The 23,334-nt window shown below is 44.2% G+C and overlaps 1 protein-coding gene across 2 annotated transcripts in view; it reads right to left on the reverse strand.

Annotated features, from left to right (window-relative positions):
* Positions 1 to 22,932, reverse strand: part of LOC137251898 (purine nucleoside phosphorylase-like) — a 68,486-nt gene extending 45,554 nt beyond the window's left edge. Inside the window, exon 1 of one of the 2 annotated variants that reach the window (XM_067786876.1) lies at positions 22,253 to 22,932. In XM_067786876.1, coding sequence (XP_067642977.1) covers positions 22,253 to 22,371 — 119 coding nt within the window. In that variant the 5' untranslated portion in view covers positions 22,372 to 22,932. The remainder of the gene's footprint in view (positions 1 to 22,252) is intronic. The other variant, XM_067786875.1, reaches the window with a different exon arrangement.
* Between the last annotated feature and the right edge of the window lie 402 nt (positions 22,933 to 23,334).

The following is a 23,334-nucleotide window of genomic DNA, read 5'->3' on the forward strand; positions in this document are numbered from 1 at the left end:
CCAAATGATCCCGCAAAGGTCCCAAAATGACCCCGACAGGATCCCGGACGGATCCCGAAAACCATCCAGAAATGATGCCGGAGGAGACCCCAAATGATCCCGCTAAAGTCCCAAAATGACCCCGACAGGGTCCCGGACGGATCCCGTAAACCATCCAGAAATGATGCCGGAAGAGACCCCAAATGATCTCGCAAAAGTCCCAAAATGACCCCGACAGGATCCCGGACGGATCTCGTAAACCATCCAGAAATGATGCCGGAAGAGACCCCAAATGATTCCGCAAAAGTCCCAAAATGACCCCGACAGGATCCCGGACGTATCCCGAAAACCATCCAGAAATGATGCCGGGAGAGACCCCAAATGATCCCGCAAAAGTCCCAAAATTACCCCGACAGGATCCCGGACGGATCCCGTAAACCATCCAGAAATGATGCCGGAAGAGAACCCAAATGATCCCGCAAAAGGCCCAAAATGACCCCGACAGGATCCCGGACGGATCCCGTAAACCATCCAGAAATGATGCCGGAAGAGAACCCAAATGATCCCGCAAAAGGCCCAAAATGACCCCGACAGGATACCGGACGGATCCCGAAAACCATCCAGAAATGATGCCGGAATGGACCCCAAATGGTCCCGAAATGACACCGACGGGATCCCGGACGGATACCGAAAACCATCCAGAAATGATGCCGGCAGGTACCCCAAATTATCCCGAAATAGTCCCGAAATAACCCTGACGGGATCGTGGACGGATTCCGAAAACCATGCAGAAATGATGCCGATAAGGTCCCCAAATGATCCTGTATTAGTCGAGAAAAAATTCCGAAATGACTCCGACGGGATCCCGGACGGATCCCGAAAACCATCTAGAATTGATACTGGAAGGTACCCCAAATGATGCCGAAATAGTCCCGAAATGACATCGACGGGATCCCGGACGGATCCCGAAAACCATCCAGAAATGATGCCGGAGGAGACCCCAAATGATCCCGCTAAAAACCCAAAATGACCCCGACAGGGTCCCGGACGGATCCCGTAAACCATCCAGAAATGATGCCGGAAGAGACCCCAAATGATCCCGCAAAAGTCCCAAAATGACCCCGACAGGATCCCGGACGGATCCCGTAAACCATCCAGAAATGATGTCGGAAGAGACCCCAAATGATCCCGCAAAAGTCCCAAAATGACCCCGACAGGATCCCGGACGGATCCCGAAAACCATCCAGAAATGATGCCGGAAGAGACCCCAAATGATCCCGCAAAAGTCCCAAAATGACCCCGACAGGATCCCGGACGGATCCCGAAAACCATCCAGAAATGATGCCGGAGGAGACCCCAAATGATCCCGCTAAAGACCCAAAATGACCCCGACAGGGTCCCGGACGGATCCCGTAAACCATCCAGAAATGATGCCGGAAGAGACCCCAAATGATCCCGCAAAAGTCCCAAAATGACCCCGACAGGGTCCCGGACGGATCCCGTAAACCATCCAGAAATGATGCCGGAAGAGACCCCAAATGATCCCGCAAAAGTCCCAAAATGACCCCGACAGGATCCCGGACGGATCCCGTAAACCATCCAGAAATGATGCCGGAAGAGACCCCAAATGATCCCGCAAAAGTCCCAAAATGACCCCGACAGGATCCCGGACGGATCCCGTAAACCATCCAGAAATGATGCCGGAGGAGACCCCAAATGATCCCGCAAAAGTCCCAAAATGACCGCGACAGGATCCCGGACGGATCCCGTAAACCATCCAGAAATGATGCCGGAAGAGACCCCAAATGATCCCGCAAAAGTCCCAAAATGACCCCGACAGGATCCCGGACGGATCCCGTAAACCATACAGAAATTATGCCGGAGGAGACCCCAAATGATCCCGCAAAAGTCTCAAAATGACCCCGACAGGATCCCGGACGGATCCCGAAAACCATCCAGAAATGATGCTGGAAGAGACCCCAAATGATCCCGCAAAAGTCCCAAAATGACCCCGACAGGATCCCGGACGGATCCCGTAAACCATCCAGAAATGATGCCGGAAGAGACCCCAAATGATCCCGCAAAAGTCCCAAAATGACGCCGACGGGATCCCGGACGGATTGCGTAAACCATCCAGAAATGATGCCGGAGGATACCCCAAATGATCCCGCAAAAGTCTCAAAATGACCCCGACAGGATCCCGGGCGGATCCCGAAAACCATCCAGAAACGATGCTGGAAGAGACCCCAAATGATCCCGCAAAAGTCTTAAAATGACCCCGACAGGATCCCGGACGGATCCCGAAAACCATCCAGAAATGATGCTGGAAGAGACCCCAAATGATCCCGCAAAAGTCCCAAAATGACCCCGACAGGATCCCGGACGGATCCCGTAAACCATCCAGAAATGATGCCGGAGGAGACCCCAAATGATCCCGCTAAAGTCCCAAAATGACCCCGACAGGGTCCCGGACGGAGCCCGTAAACCATCCAGAAATGATGCCGGAAGAGACCCCAAATGATCCCGCAAAAGTCCCAAAATGACCCCGACAGGATCCCGGACGGATCCCGTAAACCATCCAGAAATGATGCCGGAAGAGACCGCAAATGATCCCGCAAAAGTCCCAAAATGACGCCGACGGGATCCCGGGCGGATCCCGTAAACCATCCAGAAATGATGCCGGAAGAGACCCCAAATGATCCCGCAAAAGTCCCAAAATGACCCCGACAGGATCCCGGACGGACCCCGTAAACCATCCAGAAATGATGCCGGAAGAGACCCCAAATGATCCCGCAAAAGTCCCAAAATGACCCCGACAGGATCCCGGACGGATCCCGTAAACCATCCAGAAATGATGCCGGAAGAGACCCCAAATGATACCGCAAAAGTCCCAAAATGACGCCGACGGGATCCCGGACGGATCCCTAAAACCATCCAGGAATGATTACGGAAAGGACCCAAACTGACCCCGAAAAAGTCCCGTAATGATCCCGGAAACCATCAAGAATTTATCTCTCGAAGGTACGCAAATGATCCCGAAAGTACCCGACGGGATCCCGGACGGATCCCGAAAACCATCCAGAAATGATGCCGGAAGGGTCCCCAAATGATCGCGAAATAGGCCCGAAATGATTCCGGAATAGTCCCGAAAATGTCCCAAAATAACCCCGACGGGATCCCGGACGGATCCCGAAAACTATACAGAAATGATCCCGGAAGGGTCCCAAAATGATCCCGAAATAGTCCCGAAAAAGTCCCGAAATTACCCCGGCGTAATCCTGGACCGATCCCGAAAACCATCCAGAAATGATCCCGGAGGGTCTCGATATGACCCTTACGGGATTACAAATAAGGTGAAGCTAATTATAAAACCATGTTAATAAGGCAGCAGGCGCATTGGAGCGAATAAAAAGTTAGATAGAAACATACAGGTAAAGCTAATAAAAGCGTGCTAATAAAAACAATTGATGGAGGGCGGATGGCGGGAGTAGAGGAGAGGACCACTGATCGTTCCTCCAAAATTGTCTAGATCTCGTTCTGTATGTACCAGATACCAGAAACTATTGATTTAGGAGAAAATTTATATTGAGTTATAACAATTTATAGATTTTACACCAGAGGGGGAGATAAAGGGGGGGGGGGGGGGGCGGGCGGAGGGTGTCACTGCTTACTTTGTAAGCCCTCGACTTATTTGACCCCTTGAGTCTGTGATATTGGTGAAGGCCAGTATACGTAAAGTTATAATGTGTAAAAATTATTGAAAAATAATTTCTCGAATGGGTCGTGGGACCCCCACCCCTCTTTCCATGTTCGAAAAAAATTTCGCTAGTAGACTACTGTCTGTGTCCCAAATTTCATCAAAATCCGTGTAGCCATTCTGGCGTGATTCAGTCGCAAAGATGAAAAAATATAATAATTAAATTATAACTGTTCCTAGGGGGCGGGGATCACGCCCCTTTTCAAAAATATATAGTTAGTAGATCCTTCTAGACTATTGGCTATATGTGTGCAAAATTTCATGCAAATCGGTCCAGCCGTTCTTGCGTGATTGAGTCACAAAGACAAACGTCTGGACAAACATCCAAACATCCAAACATCTTCACATCCAAACTTTGCCATTTATAATATATACTAGCCTTTACCCGCGGCCCCGTCCGCAAGGAGAAAATAAAATATATGTGCTATTCACGTTAGCCTGCTTATCAAGTTGTCTGTTTAAAAATTTTTTCTGTCAATGTATTTTATTTTTTAATACAGTAAAAAAAAGAACTAACTGAGCTGATGGGCACGCTTACATGAATAGTACAATACACTTTTTTCGAATTAAAAAAAATACATTTTGTTTCTAAGTTAAATTAATTGATATGACAGGGGTGAAAGAATTACTACTCATAGAACAAAGGAGTGAAACTGCAATTAGCTAAAACCAAAAAGAAGTTTTTAAATGAAAGCAGTGTTGCTTTTTCGGGTATTTAGTTGGTTAAAATATTACACAAATTTTAATTATAGTTGTAATAGTTCGTTACAGGATTCATTTAAAAATAGAACGAAAAAGCTGTGATATATTAAAGATAAAACATACCGAATTTTAATTACGAATAATTTGCGGTAAATCCACGGCCATGTGTGCTGAATTACCGGTTTCGAAGAGACCTAAAATGATCCCGGAAGTGTCCCTAAATGACACCAAATAGTCACGAAATGATGCCGACGGGATCCTGGACAAATCACGAAAAATATCCAGAAATGATGCCGGCAGGGTCCCAAAATAATCCCGAAGTAGTCACGAAAAGTCCCGAAATGACGCTGACGGGGTCCCGGACGGATCCCGAAAACCATCCAGATTTGATTCCTGAACGGTCCGCAAATGATCCCGATATAGTCCGAAAAAGTCCCGAAAAAACTCTGACGGGATCCCGGACAAATACCGAAAATCGCCCAGAAATTATCCCGGAGGAGTCCCAAAATGATTCCGAAATATTAGTCACGAAAAAAGCCCGAAATGACCCTGACGGGATCCCGAAAACCATGCAGAAATGACTCTGGAGGGATCCCCAAATGATCCCGGAAAAGTCCACAAACCATCCAGAATTGATCTCTGAAGGTTCCGCAAATGATCCCGAAATAGTCCCGAAAGTCACGAAAAACTCAGACCCATCCCGAAAATCATGAAGAAATTATCCTGGAAGGGTCCCAAAATTACCCCGAAATAACTCCGACGGGATCCCGGACAGATCCCGAAAATCATCCAGAAATGACATCTGAAACGTCCGCAAATAATCCAGAAATAGTCCGGAAAAAGTCCCGAAAAACCTCCGTCGGGATCCCGGACAGATCCCGAAAATCACCCAGAAATTATGCCGGAGGGGTCCCAAAATGATTCCGAAATAGTCCCGAAAAAGTCCCGAATTGACCTTGAGGGGATCCCAGACCGATACCGAAAACCATCCAGAATTGATCTCTAAAGGGTCCGCAATTTATCCCAGATAAAGTCGCGAAAAAACTACGAAGGGATCCCGAACAGATCCCGAAAATCATAGAGAAATTATCTCGGAAGGGTCCCAAAATGATCCCGAAAAGGCGCGAAATAACCCCGACGGGATCCCGGACGGATCCCGAAAACCACCCAGAAATGATCTTTAAGGGCAAATGACCCCGAAATAGTCGTGAAAAAGTCCCGAAATTACCCCGACGGGATCCCTAAAACCATCCAGAAATTATCCCTGAAGGATCCCCAAATGATCCAAGAACAGTCTCGAAATTCCCTGACATTTTCCCGAAAAAGTAAAAAAATAAACCCGACGGGATCTCGGACGGATCCCGAAAACGATCCAGAAATGATGCCGGAAGGGACCCCAAATGATCCCGAAAAATTCCCGAAATTCCCCCGATGGGATCCCGGACGGATCCCGGATCATCCAGAAATGATGCCGGTTGGTACCCCAAAATGATCCCGAAATAGGCCAGAAATTACCCCGTCGGGATCCCGGACGGATCCCCAAAAGTATACAGAAATGATGCTGGAAGGTGAAATGATCCCCTTAAAGAAAGATGAAAAATGAAATAATCCCCTTATAGTTCCGAAATGATCCTGACGGGATTCCCGACGGATCCCGGAAACTATCCAGAAATGATGCCGGAAAGGTTCCCAAGTTATCCCCAAATAGTCCCGAAATTACCCTGACGGTATCCCGGACGGATCACGAAAACCATCCGGAAATGATGGCGAAAGGGTCCCCAAATGATCCCGCATTAGTCGCGGGTTCCGAAATGACCCTGACGGGTTCCCCGAAGGATCCCGGAAACTATCCAGAAATGATGCCGGAAAGGTTCCCAAGTTATCCCCAAATAGTCCCGAAATTACCCTGACGGTATCCCGGACGGATACCGAAAACCATCTAGAAAAGTGGCCGGAAGATACCCCAAATGATCCCGAAAAAGTCCTGAAATGATCCAGACGGGATCCCGGACGAATCCCGATAACTATCCATCTAGGTACCCCAAATGATTCCGAAATAGTCCCGAAATGACCCCGCCGGGATCACGGGCGGATCCCGAAAAAGTCCTGAAATGACTCCGACGGGATCCCGTACGGATCCCGAAAATCATCCAGAAATGATGAAGGTAGGTACCCAAATGATCCCGAAATAGTCCCGAAATGATCCCGACGGGATCCCGGACGGATCCCGAAAACCAACCAGAAATGATGCCGGTAGGTACCCCAAATGGTCCCGATATGACCCCGTCGGGATCCCGAACGGATCCCTAAAACTATCCAGAAATGATGCCGGAAAGGTCCCCAAATAATCCCCTAATAGTCCCGAAATTACGCCGACGGAATCCCGGACGGATCCGGAAACCATCCAGAAATGATGCCGGAGGAGACCCCAAATGATCCCGCTAAAGTCCCAAAATGACCCCGACAGGGTCCCGGACGGATCCCGTAAACCATCCCGAAATGATGCCGGAAGAGACCCCAAATGATCCCGCAAAAGTCCCAAAATGACCCCGACAGGATCCCGGACGGATCTCGTAAACCATCCAGAAATGATGCCGGAAGAGACCCCAAATGATCCCGCAAAAGTTCCAAAATGACCCCGACAGGATCCCGGAAGGATCTCGTAAACCACCCAGAAATGATGCCGGAAGAGACCCCAAAAGGATCCGCAAAAGTCCCAAAATGACCCCGACAGGATCCCGGACGGATCCCGAAAACCATCCAGAAATGATGCCGGAAGAGACCCCAAATAATCCCGCAAAAGTCCCAAAATGACCCCGACAGGATCCCGGACGGATCCCGAAAACCATCCAGAAATGATGCCGGAAGAGACCCCAAATGATCCCGCAAAAGTCCCGAAATGACCCCGACAGGATCACGGACGGATCCCGTAAACCATCCAGAAATTATGCCGGAAGAGACCCCAAATGATCCCGCAAAAGTCCCAAAATGACCCCGACAGGGTCCCGGACGGATCCCGAAAACCATCCAGAAATGATGCCGGAAGAGACCCCAAATGATCCCGCAAAAGTCCCAAAATGACCCCGACAGGATCCCGGACGGATCCCGTAAACCATCCAGAAATGATGCCGGAAGAGACCCCAAATGATTCCGCAAAAGTCCCAAAATGACGCCGACGGAATCTCGGACGGATCCCGTAAACCATCCAGAAATGATGCCGAAAGGTTCCCCAAATGATCCTGTATTAGTCGAGAAAAAGTTCTGAAATGACCCCGAAGGGATCCCGGATGGATCCCGAAAACCATCTAGAAATGATGCCGGAAGGTACTCCAAATGATGCCGTAATAGTCCCGAAATGACATCGACGGGATCCCGGTCGGATCCCGTAAACCATCCAGAAATGATGCTGGAAGAGACCCCAAATGATCCCGCAAAAATCCCAAAATTTCCGAAATGACTCCGACGGGATCCCGGATGGATCCCGAAAACCATCTAGAAATGATGCCGGAAGAGACCCCAAATGATCCCGCAAAAGTTCCAAAATTACCCCGACAGGATCCCGGACGGATCTCGTAAACCACCCAGAAATGATGCCGGAAGAGACCACAAATGATCCCGCAAAAGTTCCAAAATGACCCCGACAGGGTCCCGGACGGATCCCGTAAACCATCCAGAAATGATGCCGGAAGAGACCCCAAATGATCCCGCAAAAGTCCCGAAATGACCCCGACAGGATCACGGACGGATCCCGTAAACCATCCAGAAATGATGCCGGAAGAGACCCCAAATGATCCCGCAAAAGTCCCAAAATGACCCCGACAGGGTCCCGGACGGATCCCGAAAACCATCCAGAAATGATGCCGGAAGAGACCCCAAATGATCCCGCAAAAGTCCCAAAATGACCCCGACAGGATCCCGGACGGATCCCGTAAACCATCCAGAAATGATGCCGGAGGAGACCCCAAATGATCCCGCTAAAGTCCCAAAAATGACCCCGACAGGGTCCCGGACGGATCCCGTAAACCATCCAGAAATGATGCCGGAGGAGACCCCAAATGATCCCGCAAAAGTCTCAAAATGACCCCGACAGGATACCGGACGGATCCCGAAAACCATCCAGAAATGATGCTGGAAGAGACCCCAAATGATCCTGCAAAAATCCCAAAATGACCCCGACAGGATCCCGGACGGATCCCGTAAACCATCCAGAAATGATGCCGGAAGAGACCCCAAATGATTCCGCAAAAGTCCCAAAATGACGCCGACGGTATCTCGGACGGATCCAGTAAACCATCCAGAAATGATGCCGAAAGGTTCCCCAAATGATCCTGTATTAGTCGAGAAAAAGTTCTGAAATGACCCCGAAGGGATCCCGGATGGATCCCGAAAACCATCTAGAAATGATGCCGGAAGGTACTCCAAATGATGCCGTAATAGTCCCGAAATGACATCGACGGGATCCCGGTCGGATCCCGTAAACCATCCAGAAATGATGCTGGAAGAGACCCCAAATGATCCCGCAAAAATCCCAAAATTTCCGAAATGACTCCGACGGGATCCCGGATGGATCCCGAAAACCATCTAGAAATGATGCCGGAAGAGACCCCAAATGATCCCGCAAAGGTCCCAAAATGACCCCGACAGGATCCCGGACGGATCCCGAAAACCATCCAGAAATGATGCCGGAGGAGACCCCAAATGATCCCGCTAAAGTCCCAAAATGACCCCGACAGGGTCCCGGACGGATCCCGTAAACCATCCAGAAATGATGCCGGAAGAGACCCCAAATGATCCCGCTAAAGTCCCAAAATGACCCCGACAGGGTCCCGGACGGATCCCGTAAACCATCCAGAAATGATGCCGGGAGAGACCCCAAATGATCCCGCAAAAGTCCCAAAATTACCCCGACAGGATCCCGGACGGATCCCGTAAACCATCCAGAAATGATGCCGGAAGAGAACCCAAATGATCCCGCAAAAGGCCCAAAATGACCCCGACAGGATCCCGGACGGATCCCGTAAACCATCCAGAAATGGTGCCGGAAGAGACCCCAAATGATCCCGCAAAAGTCCCAAAATGACCCCGACAGGATCCCGGACGGATCCCGAAAACCATACAGAAATGATGCCGGAAGAGACCCCAAATGATCCCGCAAAAGTCTCAAAATGACCCCAACAGGATCGCGGACGGATCCTGTAAACCATCCAGAAATGATGCCGGAAGAGACCCCAAATGATCCCGCAAAAGTCCCAAAATGACCCCGACAGTATCCCGGACGGATCCCGAAAACCATCCAGAAATGATGCCGGAAGAGACCCCAAATGATCCCGCAAAAGTCCCAAAATGACCCCGACAGGATCCCGGACGGATCCCGAAAACCATCCAGAAATGATGCCGGAATGGACCCCAAATGGTCCCGAAATGACACCGACGGGATCCCGGACGGATACCGAAAACCATCCAGAAATGATGCCGGCAGGTACCCCAAATTATCCCGAAATAGTCCCGAAATAACCCTGACGGGATCGTGGACGGATTCCGAAAACCATGCAGAAATGATGCCGATAAGGTCCCCAAATGATCCTGTATTAGTCGAGAAAAAATTCCGAAATGACTCCGACGGGATCCCGGACGGATCCCGAAAACCATCTAGAATTGATACCGGAAGGTACCCCAAATGATGCCGAAATAGTCCCGAAATGACATCGACGGGATCCCGGACGGATCCCGAAAACCATCCAGAAATGATGCCGGAGGAGACCCCAAATGATCCCGCTAAAAACCCAAAATGACCCCGACAGGGTCCCGGACGGATCCCGTAAACCATCCAGAAATGATGCCGGAAGAGACCCCAAATGATCCCGCAAAAGTCCCAAAATGACCCCGACAGGATCCCGGACGGATCCCGTAAACCATCCAGAAATGATGTCGGAAGAGACCCCAAATGATCCCGCAAAAGTCCCAAAATGACCCCGACAGGATCCCGGACGGATCCCGAAAACCATCCAGAAATGATGCCGGAAGAGACCCCAAATGATCCCGCAAAAGTCCCAAAATGACCCCGACAGGATCCCGGACGGATCCCGAAAACCATCCAGAAATGATGCCGGAGGAGACCCCAAATGATCCCGCTAAAGACCCAAAATGACCCCGACAGGGTCCCGGACGGATCCCGTAAACCATCCAGAAATGATGCCGGAAGAGACCCCAAATGATCCCGCAAAAGTCCCAAAATGACCCCGACAGGGTCCCGGACGGATCCCGTAAACAATCCAGAAATGATGCCGGAAGAGACCCCAAATGATCCCGCAAAAGTCCCAAAATGACCCCGACAGGATCCCGGACGGATCCCGTAAACCATCCAGAAATGATGCCGGAAGAGACCCCAAATGATCCCGCAAAAGTCCCAAAATGACCCCGACAGGATCCCGGACGGATCCCGTAAACCATCCAGAAATGATGCCGGAGGAGACCCCAAATGATCCCGCAAAAGTCCCAAAATGACCGCGACAGGATCCCGGACGGATCCCGTAAACCATCCAGAAATGATGCCGGAAGAGACTCCAAATGATCCCGCAAAAGTCCCAAAATGACCCCGACAGGATCCCGGACGGATCCCGTAAACCATACAGAAATTATGCCGGAGGAGACCCCAAATGATCCCGCAAAAGTCTCAAAATGACCCCGACAGGATCCCGGACGGATCCCGAAAACCATCCAGAAATGATGCTGGAAGAGACCCCAAATGATCCCGCAAAAGTCCCAAAATGACCCCGACAGGATCCCGGACGGATCCCGTAAACCATCCAGAAATGATGCCGGAAGAGACCCCAAATGATCCCGCAAAAGTCCCAAAATGACGCCGACGGGATCCCGGACGGATTCCGTAAACCATCCAGAAATGATGCCGGAGGATACCCCAAATGATCCCGCAAAAGTCTCAAAATGACCCCGACAGGATCCCGGACGGATCCCGAAAACCATCCAGAAACGATGCTGGAAGAGACCCCAAATGATCCCGCAAAAGTCCCAAAATGACCCCGACAGGATCCCGGACGGATCCTGTAAACCATCCAGAAATGATGCCGGAAGAGACCCTAAATGATCCCGCAAAAGTCCCAAAATGACCGCGACAGGATCCCGGACGGATCCCGTAAAGCATCCAGAAATGATGCCGGAAGAGACCCCAAATGATCCCGCAAAAGTCCCAAAATGACCCCGACAGGATCCCGGACGGATCCCGTAAACCATCCAGAAATGATGCCGGAGGAGACCCCAAATGATCCCGCTAAAGTCCCAAAATGACCCCGACAGGGTCCCGGACGGATCCCGTAAACCATCCAGAAATGATGCCGGAAGAGACCCCAAATGATCCCGCAAAAGTCCCAAATTGACCCCGACAGGATCCCGGACGGATCCCGTAAACCATCCAGAAATGATGCCGGAAGAGACCCCAAATGATCCCGCAAAAGTCCCAAAATGACCGCGACAGGATCCCGGACGGATCCCGTAAACCATCCAGAAATGATGCCGGAAGAGACCCCAAATGATCCCGCAAAAGTCCCAAAATGACCCAGACAGGATCCCGGACGGATCCCGTAAACCATCCAGAAATTATGCCGGAGGAGACCCCAAATGATCCCGCAAAAGTCTTAAAATGACCCCGACAGGATCCCGGACGGATCCCGAAAACCATCCAGAAATGATGCTGGAAGAGACCCCAAATGATCCCGCAAAAGTCCCAAAATGACCCCGACAGGATCCCGGACGGATCCCGTAAACCATCCAGAAATGATGCCGGAGGAGACCCCAAATGATCCCGCTAAAGTCCCAAAATGACCCCGACAGGGTCCCGGACGGAGCCCGTAAACCATCCAGAAATGATGCCGGAAGAGACCCCAAATGATCCCGCAAAAGTCCCAAAATGACCCCGACAGGATCCCGGACGGATCCCGTAAACCATCCAGAAATGATGCCGGAAGAGACCGCAAATGATCCCGCAAAAGTCCCAAAATGACGCCGACGGGATCCCGGGCGGATCCCGTAAACCATCCAGAAATGATGCCGGAAGAGACCCCAAATGATCCCGCAAAAGTCCCAAAATGACCCCGACAGGATCCCGGACGGACCCCGTAAACCATCCAGAAATGATGCCGGAAGAGACCCCAAATGATCCCGCAAAAGTCCCAAAATGACCCCGACAGGATCCCGGACGGATCCCGTAAACCATCCAGAAATGATGCCGGAAGAGACCCCAAATGATCCCGCAAAAGTCCCAAAATGACGCCGACGGGATCCCGGACGGATCCCTAAAACCATCCAGGAATGATTACGGAAAGGACCCAAACTGACCCCGAAAAAGTCCCGTAAGGATCCCGGACGGATCCCGAAAACCATCCAGAAATGATGCCGGAAGGGTCCCCAAATGATCGCGAAATAGTCCCGAAATGATTCCGGAATAGTCCCGAAAATGTCCCAAAATAACCCCGACGGGATCCCGGACGGATCCCGAAAACTATACAGAAATGATCCCGGAAGGGTCCCAAAATGATCCCGAAATAGTCCCGAAAAAGTCCCGAAATTACCCCGGCGTAATCCCGGACCGATCCCGAAAACCATCCAGAAATGATCCCGGAGGGTCTCGATATGACCCTTACGGGATTACAAATAAGGTGAAGCTAATTATAAAACCATGTTAATAAGGCAGCAGGCGCATTGGAGCGAATAAAAAGTTAGATAGAAACATACAGGTAAAGCTAATAAAAGCGTGCTAATAAAAACAATTGATGGAGGGCGGATGGCGGGAGTAGAGGAGAGGACCACTGATCGTTCCTCCAAAATTGTCTAGATCTCGTTCTGTATGTACCAGATACCAGAAACTATTGATTTAGGAGAAAATTTATATTGAGTTATAACAATTTATAGATTTTACACCAGAGGGGGAGATAAAGGGGGGGGGGGGGGGCGGGCGGAGGGTGTCACTGCTTAATTTGTAAGCCCTCGACTTATTTGACCCCTTGAGTCTGTGATATTGGTGAAGGCCAGTATACGTAAAGTTATAATGTGTAAAAATTATTGAAAAATAATTTCTCGAATGGGTCGTGGGACCCCCACCCCTCTTTCCATGTTCGAAAAAAATTTCGCTAGTAGAATACTGTCTGTGTCCCAAATTTCATCAAAATCCGTGTAGCCATTCTGGCGTGATTCAGTCGCAAAGACGAAAAAATATAATAATTAAATTATAACTGTTCCTAGGGGGCGGGGATCACGCCCCTTTTCAAAAATATATAGTTAGTAGATCCTTCTAGACTATTGGCTATATGTGTGCAAAATTTCATGCAAATCGGTCCAGCCGTTCTTGCGTGATTGAGTCACAAAGACAAACGTCTGGACAAACATCCAAACATCTTCACATCCAAACTTTGCCATTTATAATATATATTAGATTAGATTAGATTAGATGTAACACCACGAACATTCTTCTTGCCATGATTCCAAGGGCTTTTGATTTCGCCCTGCAGAACTTTTTCATTTTCTTCTACTTAATATGGGCGTGGCTTCAACCGCTTTCGCCCATTTTCACAGAAAACAGTTATCGTCATAAAAGCTAAGCAAAGGCATTTAAAGTATTCTAGACAAATTAAATGAAAAAGGGCGGAGTCACGCCCATTTTGAAATTTTCTTTTATTTTTGTATTTTGTTGCACCATATTTCTTACTGGAGTTGAATGTTGACATGATTTACTTATATAAATAAAAATGTAAGGCGCGATAACCTCCGAAGAGATCTAAGGCCGAGCTTCTCTTCCAATTTGCGTCGTGCTCCTCTTGATTTTTCCCTACAAATTGGCCGGACGGGACCTACATGTTTTATGCCGACTCCGAACGGCATCTGCAAGGCAGATGAGTTTTCACTGAGAGCTTTTCATGGCAGAAATACAATCGGAGCGCTTGCCAGACACTGCCGAGGGGCGACCCCGCTTAGAAAAATTTTCTTCTAATTGAAAAATCTTATTTCTAAAATTTTGATGTTGCTTTGCCCGGGAGTTGAACCCAGGGCATACGGTGTGATAGGCGGAGCACGCTACCATCACACCACGGTGGCCGTACTTATATACTGTAAAGATATTTAATTTTTTGTTAAAATTTGACTTCTTAATTTACTTTTTAAGTGGGCGTGTTCGTCATCAGATTTTGCTAATTTTTATTTACAATACATATAGTAATAGGAGTGACGTTTCTGCCAAATGTCATAGTGATATCTTGCTTGCAAAACTTTTAAATTACCTTCTTTTAAAAGCGGGCGGTGCCACGCCTATTGTCCAAATTTTACTAATTTTCTATTCTTCGTCACAAGGCCAACCCACCTACCAAGTTTCATTGATTTATCCGTAAATTCATTAGTAATGAATTATTGCACTTTTTTGGTTTTCCGAAATTTTCGATATCGAAAAAGTGGGCGTAGTTATAGCCAGATTTCGTTCATTTTGAATAGCGATCTGAGATTAGTGCCCAGGAACTTATATATGAAATTTCTTTAAGTTACCTCAAAATTTACTCAAGTTATCGTGTTCACGGGCAGACGGACGGATGGACATGGCTAAATGAATTTCTTTTTTCACCCAGATCATTTTGATATATATAAGTTTATATCTATCTCGATTAGTTTATGACGTTACGGGGTAGTGTTATGCGAACAAAATTAATATACTTTGTGAGCTCTGCTCAGCTGAGTATAAAAAATTGTATAATGCCAAGTTTCGTATTGTTGTTGTTACTATCGCTCACCGGATTTGGTTATTTATTCTTCTTTTTTTTTTGTAGCGATAAAGAGACTCGCTAATGGTTTTGGGGAGTTGAATCGATGTTGATGAGCCTTTTCCGGATATTGATCTAGTGCGTGCCGGAAAATAGAGCCAATAAAGTATAAATAGAACCAATAAGGTATTAGCCCGTCCATCTCGAAAACGATTTGATATGACCACGCTGATTCTTCTAGGTCATCCGAAGCCCTCTCTCCGTGAGGAACTTGTGGTAACAATATACTGGCTTCCTAATGTGTAAGGTGAGGTTGCAAATTGAGTTAGAGAAGTTATCAATTAAGCTGGAAATCTCTTGCAGGGGTTGCGCTTCTCAACTCCTTGAATCGTCGGTTACTATTTTCGCTTTGTGTACCAGTTCAAGTTCTAGTTCTAGGTCTTATATATGGTCGATAAATATTCAGAGAAAAATGTATATCGATAAAGGACTTTGATAGTAAAATTGCAATTACCGACTCTGAAACCGGTGATCGCTACGTTTTAACTTTTTAGTCAAGAGAGTATTCTATTTCCAAAAGACACCGCATCCTCCGTAAAAGGTTTGCAGCAGTGATCTTGTGAGCTGATAGCTATTCGTATAATACCTAACAAGTAGATCAAATTACGTACAAGCTAAAGTAATTTTCTTCTACAGGCAACTTTTTAGTAGAGAAACTGTGAGGACAGCCTCAGTTAAATGCAGTAGATACTGCACTAATACCGGTATCAAAAAACTCAGTACAAGTACCTTTTGCGCAGGCCTGCACAATGTTTTCTACCCCATGTTAAACGCGTTATGTAGGTAAAGTTCCCGAGCCGACGCCATAAAACAAGTGTCGCAGTAGTCCAGTACTTGTACCTTTGCTGCAACGTATGTAAGTATATTGGAATGTGAAAGGTTTCGAATTTCAAGTACCACCACTTATTTCATAAGTATCTAATTATGTAGGTACTTATGAATTTATTTATGTCGTTAAACCATACTTAACCGCAAATGTCGTAGTAAATATTTGGTTACTAGTTGTACAGAGATGGGTGCTGAATGGCGTAACTATTTAGATAAGTAATATGGAAAAGTCGTTATGTGAGTTTTGCTTAATTTACAATATCGGGGTAATGAAAAAATCGTTAAATACGAGGGTTGCTATTTATATTTTGAGCCTTTCCAACACTAATTGTTTGCCGGCGCCATCTGATGTTTTCAATTGAAAGTTTCACGTTTTTAAGCATAACCTTCTTCAGAAAATTTTGACATTTGACATTTGAACTTGTGCTGTTTACAGTAACTTAAAAATTATACCTCAGCGAAAAAATTGTATTAACTCGTGAAAATTTTCGTGCGATGATTTTTTACGACTTTCGACGTAGATTATAAAGACAGGAGTGCTTTGAACAACTTACTTCCACTTTTGGTGATAAAGCCCCATCCTTTGCCATTGTGAAACGCTGGTACAACGAATTCCATCGTGGCCGCCGTTCGCTCAGGGACGAAATTCGTCCAAAATCAGTTGTTGTGCAACAAAACATTGACGCTGTGCGCGAACTTATATTGCATTATCGAGCATCAATAAGATATTGCATGAACATTTATCTGTGAAAAAAATTTGTTCGCGTTGCGTCCCGCATAATTTGACAAAAGCTCAAAAAGATGCTCGTGTCAATTGGTGCAAAGAAATGTTCAAGAAATACAATCGCAGTGCATCAAACTTGGAGCTATGCGTATGAGCCCGAAACAAAACAGCAATCCATTGTATGGGTCTTCCAAGTTGAGCCATATCGGACAAAAGTGATTCGTGCGCGAAGCACTTCGAAGAAAATGGTCGCCTGTTTCTTCGGAATAACTAGAGCAGCGAATAGCGGTGAATTCTGAATGGTATACAACCATTTGTTTGCCAGTTGTGCTTGGTGAAATACGGAAGAAGAAGCGGCAACGAAGGATCATTCTTCATCATGACAATGCCAGCTCTCACACATCGCCCTCCGTACAGCCCTGATTTGGCGCCAAATGACTTCTTTTTATTTCTGCAAATGAAGAATAAATTGCGTGGCCAACGCGCCTGAAGAAGCCGTTGATGCATTCAAAAACCATGTTTTGGAGATACCTCAATCGGAGTGGAAAAAGTGCTACAAAAATTGGTTTGAACGCATGCAAAGGTGTATTGATTATTATGGAGAATAATTCGAAAAAGAATAAAGCCATTTTCGATAATAAATTACTGTCTTTTCATTATTAGGCTCAAAATATAAATGGCAACCCTCATATGTTGATAAGAAGTGCGGAATGGACTGGATTGGGATTATGTATTAAATCTTGCAAAAAAATTTTAAACGAAGAAAGGCTCCTTCTACCGATGAATTTGGCATTGCCGACTCTTCAGAAACTTGGCAATCTGGAGATATTAATGCATTTTGGTAAACTAAGAATTTAAATTTTGTTTAGAACTAAACTAGTAATGGCTTTTTTATTTTAAAAAATGTGAAGGACCCACTTGCAGAACGACAAGTTATATATTTGACTTAGAGTTAAAAAATTCAAAAAACACAAACTTGAAGTACAGTCTCGTAACGCAGTAATGATAGCTCTTAATTATTTTGAATTATTACCACTAATTTAATATTTTTTAAGTTTTTAGTTTTAGTGACGTGTTGATCAAAGCATCAAAAGAAAGAACTGCTTTTTCCGAATATAGCAAGTTAAGATTCAATCAAGGGCTTGTCTAGACACTTTAATGTTTTCAAGTTCAATGGTACTTAATGTTAATTATAGCTTTTTGAGGTAAAGTTCAATTACTTGTTAGCCAAAAATCGGTAAATCACTTTAGGCGCCTTACTGCAATTCACTTTGATTATTAATAAGACTCATTGATAAAAAGCTTTGGCTAGATTGACGAAAGCACCATCAAAAGGTTTTCCATTCCATGCATCCCTTTTTGGAAGCACGAAAAGGCATTGCCTATACATATACTCTAAGCAGAAGGTTAGGTTGAACTGGCCGGTCAATAAAGACCTCACATAGACTGAATGTGTCCATAGTGTTACGACCATTTGTTTGACGACCAAACGTAAGAACCCCAAGCACGTGTCAGGACTTGTGTTATAGAACAACTTCGTATTCTTGGCATATACTAGAAGTTTTTTAGGACCTAGCTTATTTTAGATCTGGCAACTCTGTCGGCTCTAATAGCTGGAGCCTTGACCTGGCGAGCGCAAGACACAACCACAGAATGTGCTCAATTACTTGTTCTTGCAGTTCGCACTTCGGAGGCTAACTACGAGTTATATTCATGTTAGTTTTCTATAAAATAATGTGCAATGGCCGAAAACTCGTCAAAGGGGCCTATTTCTGTACTACTTGTCAACCAATTTGAGTAAAAAAAATGAGTCTATTACCTACTGTTATTCATGAATTTTATAATAAAAACATTTCCGATTTGTGGTGCATATCATCCAACTAACGGCCAATAGTAATACCTGATTTTTCGAAACTAACTAGAAGTGAATTTCTTTCCGGAATGCCGTAAAATGAAGATATTTATAAATAGTTTATCCCTGTCCTTTGCCGCTCCATGCTCAGATCCTTAATTGAAAATCAATACAAACTTCTATTCGAGAAAATATACTAATGTAACTTGTGTTCAGTTAGACTAGAGCTTTTTTCCCCCAAGGTGTGGTCGGCCTGTACAAATTGCCCACTAGGCAGGAAGATATTTTACACTAATATAACTTTGAAGTCAATATACTGAACCACCACGAAGAAGTGCTGCTAGAACAACAGTAATTATTGTCACGAGACGGGGGACAGCCCTACACTGATAAAATAAAGCTAGAAATATTAACATATCGGGCTAGTTGTTCTGGGATTAACAGGCATTCGGTAAAATAGATGGCATTACGGTTGATTCAACTGAGTTTTTTGATTGGAGTGGTCTGAAGTTTACAATATTATGTAAAAATTACAGATTGTCAATCAATCTAACTAATACCTCTTTTAAAAAAAGTGATTTCATGGGTTATTTTAGCAGCGAACAGCTGTCAATATTTCACTACTTTGTCACGGAAATCTCTTTTTTATCCACAACTTTCACTTTTATTCTAATGGTGGCGGAAATCTGTTATTTTAACAGTTTTTATTTATATTTTTAGGGTGAGTTAACAGGACTATGGCCTACATATGTTGAAAATTTGCTAATTGGTTTTATTGTTGAACCAAGTAATTCAGAATCAACCATTTGAGCGAAGTTGATTCAAGAACTTTTAACGATGTATAAAAGTTAACAGAAATTTCGGTTGAATTGACCTATAATTCGGTTGATTTTATAATATTGAAAGACCAATCATGGCAAATGGTCTACAGACAATATAGTAAATATGGCTACCGAATTATTAAAGATGAATGAATAAAGATTAAACAAAATACATAGCACAAATTGTTTCGTTTGAAGGAAAGAAATATGTTCCACCATCTCGAATAAAAATCTAAGATTAATACACACAAAAATGCCAAACGAGGTCCTTGTGAAATTCCTGGCCAAAGTTTCTTGGCCCAGTCTACAGTTCCTAAATTATTAATTTCACTCATTCCAAAGTTTCTACTTATATAAGAGAGTTGTACAGAGAAGTGTTGGGTTTCGGCATTCGAACAGATTTTAAAAAAATATCGGACAAACTCCTTCCATATTCGATGTTTTACTCCTTTTTAACTGTAAACTTTTAGAAAAACTCATTAAGAATATAAAACTTTCTTCAACATATGTAGATAAGTCCATCGGGTTGATCGTTATTCTTGTTTTAACGGTGTTTTTTTTTTTTAACCTGTTAAATAATGATTACTAATGGTAACGATTTCCCGTTTAATTGATTATTTTCTATAAAAGCCATTTAATGATTACCTGCCATTATTTTCTATTTTTAATGATTACTTTCCAATTGATTAAAAAATTAATGAAATAAAAATCATGATTTTTTACGATTACTGAAAAAAATCAAAAATAATTAAAAATGGCTTTTTTGATTACTTTTGATTTTTTAGATTATTTTTCCGCTTTGTTGAAAGAAAAAAAAACAAAAATAAAAAGAGTAAAAAGCAAGTAAGGAAGGCTAAGTTCGGGTGTAACCGAACATTACATACTCAGCTGAGAGCTTTGGAGACAAAATAAGAGAAAATGTCCATTTAGCAAAATGAACCTAGGGTAACCCTGGAATGTGTTTGTATGACATGTGTATCAAATGAAAGGTGTTAATGATTATTTAAAACGTAATGGGCCTTAGTTCTATAGGTGGACACCTTTTCGAGATATCGCAATAAGGGTGGACCAGGGGTGACTCTAGAATGAGTTTGTACGATATGGGTATCAAATTAAAAGTATTAATGAGGGTTTTAATAGTTGTATATGTGAAGGCGTTTTCGAGATATCGACCAAAATGTGGACCAGGGTGACCCAGAACATCTTCTGTCGGGTACCGCTAATTTATTTATATATGTCATACCACGAACAGTATTCCTGCCAAGATTCCAAGGGCTTTTGATTTCGCCCTGCAGAACGTTTTTCATTTTCTTCTACTTAATATTTTAGGTGTCACACCCATTTTACAAAGTGTTTTCTAAAGTTATATTTTGCGTCAATAAACCAATCCAATTACCATGTTTCATCTCTTTTTTCATATTTGGTACAGAATTATGGGATTTTTTCATTTTTCGTAATTTTCGATATCGGAAAAGTGGGCGTGGTCATCGTCGGATTTCGGGCATATTTTATACCAAGATAAAGTGACTTCAGATAAGTACGTGAACTAAGTTTTGTTAAGATATATCGTTTTTTGCGCAAGTTATCGTGTTAACGGCCGAGCGGAAGGACAGACGGTCGACTGTGTATAAAAACTGGGCGTGGCTTCAACCGATTTCGCCCTTTTTCACAGGAATAAGTTATCGTCCCAGGAACTAAGCCCCTACCAAATTTCTCAAGGATTGGTAAATATTTGTTCGACTTATGGCATTAAAAGCATCCTAAACAAATTAAATGAAAAAGGGCGGAGCCACGCCCATTTTGAAATTTTCTTTTATTTTTGCATTATGTTGCACCATATCATTATTGGAGTTGAATGGTGACATAATTTACTTATATACTGTAAAGATATTACATTTTTTGTTAAAATTTGACTTTTTTTTAAAAGTGGGCGTAGTCGTTCTCCGATTTTGACAATTTTTATTAAGCATACATATAGTAATAGGACTAACGTTCCTGCCAAATTTCATCATGATATCTTCAACGACTGCCAAATTACAGCTTGCAAAACTTCTAAATTACCTTCTTTTAAAAGTGTGCGGTGCCACGCCCATTGTCCGAAATTTTACTAATTTTCTATTCTGCGTCATAAGTTCAACTCACCTACCAAGTTTCATCGCTTTATCCGTCTTTTGTAATGAATTATCGCTCTTTTTCGGTTTTTCAAAATTTTCGATATTTGTTATTCCCGAAGGTAAACGTCGAAACGCGTCGGGAATAACAAATATACCCTGTTTTAATTAATGGCCACAAATGCTCATTTTAGCAAACCAATTGAAATTATCATTGAGCATTAAAATAGGCATCTAATCAATTGCTTACTAATGCTAATTCAAATTTAACAGGACTGATTAAAACCTTTAAATAATAAATTACGATGTACTATAGTTAAGAATCAAAGTTTTAAGGGTTACGAAGCTCGAGATTAATAATAAAATGTAGTGACGCACAGCTGTATGAGAAGATTCGGGGTCATCGGAGCAGTTCAATCAGTAGAAGATTCAGCTGGGTTTTCATCGAAGTTAAAGCACTTAAAGTTTACTGTAAAAGCACCGTGATGAATACTTAAAAGAAAGTACAGCCAGGCCCTCATTAAAACCGAGTAACGTTTCCGCACCTTAATGTATTGTATGGTATGCTTAGTTTCACCCGCACTTTTTTACTTGTTCTAAATTAACTAGCTCCTAAATATATGTAAGTTTTTCGATATGCATGATTATATTTTCTACTTACTTGGGACATTCTTCAGCAATATAATTAGTGTTAGTCCTTCCGTTCGTATCACCATTTGTGTTGCCATTGACGGCTTTGCGATCCAGCAGACTGTCACCATTGACCTTGAGTCCAGTCATGTTTTTGCTCGTTTTTGTGTAGCTTTTCTTCGTTTTTAGGCACGAGTTTGTCTCTTTAACAATTTTTTTTTTAAGAAATTATTTTTCTTTTAATTTTCTATTATTTTTATTACGCTTATGAGTGAGTTATTTTAATTTACACAAACTCCCACTTGTATCAATTTATTCAATTGTTCATTGATATTTGTATTCCTGTTTTTTGTTTTGTTCTACATATATATGTATATGTATGTATAACTGAATTGTTCAATCTGTTTTTCTGTTGTTTTATTTTATTTTTAGTAAAGAGTTTCCTGCTTAATTTGCTTCTGGTAAGTTCTTTGAGCACATCTACATAGTTCCTTCGCTTTATTAGTTATGTACTTTCTTTTATTTTCTTTTCCTTTTTCATATAACAATCGTTATCTATCAAAAACTTGTTTCACTGTGTCGCTAATTTACTTTCAAAATGTGGGTATTTGTATGATTAGACCGCCGCCTCTCCCTGTTTATTTGATAACGTTTTGTTTATTATTGTGCACCGGCTAGCTGCTAGATGGTAACTGATCGTCGCCGCTGGTCATCGGCCCAATTTATGTATGCTGGCTGTGGTATCTATGGCGATCGATGTCTCAGTGTCCATATAAACGACAAATGCGATTACTCTGACACCCTACATGCTACTAAAATTCATAATTTCGTAATAGATATTTGATGCTTAAGCATCTTTGCTTTATTTATATCTGGTAGGTGCGAATCAAAAATGTAAGCGTAAGGTAAGTGTAAGCGTAATCCTAGTTGTTGTTGTTGTAGCAGTGCTTCGCCCCACCTAACAGCTGCGACCGATTACAAATTGTCATCAATATCCTCTAACGGGAGTCCAAGGAAATTTGCTGTTTTAACAGTGGTGGACCGTAATAAAAGGGGTGTTAGAGGCGTTTGTTCCACATTACAATTAAGGAGATGGTTGGTGTCATGTGGGGA

Source organism: Eurosta solidaginis, chromosome 5, assembly GCF_040869045.1.
Source record: "Eurosta solidaginis isolate ZX-2024a chromosome 5, ASM4086904v1, whole genome shotgun sequence".
Classification (NCBI taxonomy): Eukaryota; Metazoa; Arthropoda; class Insecta; order Diptera; family Tephritidae; genus Eurosta; species Eurosta solidaginis.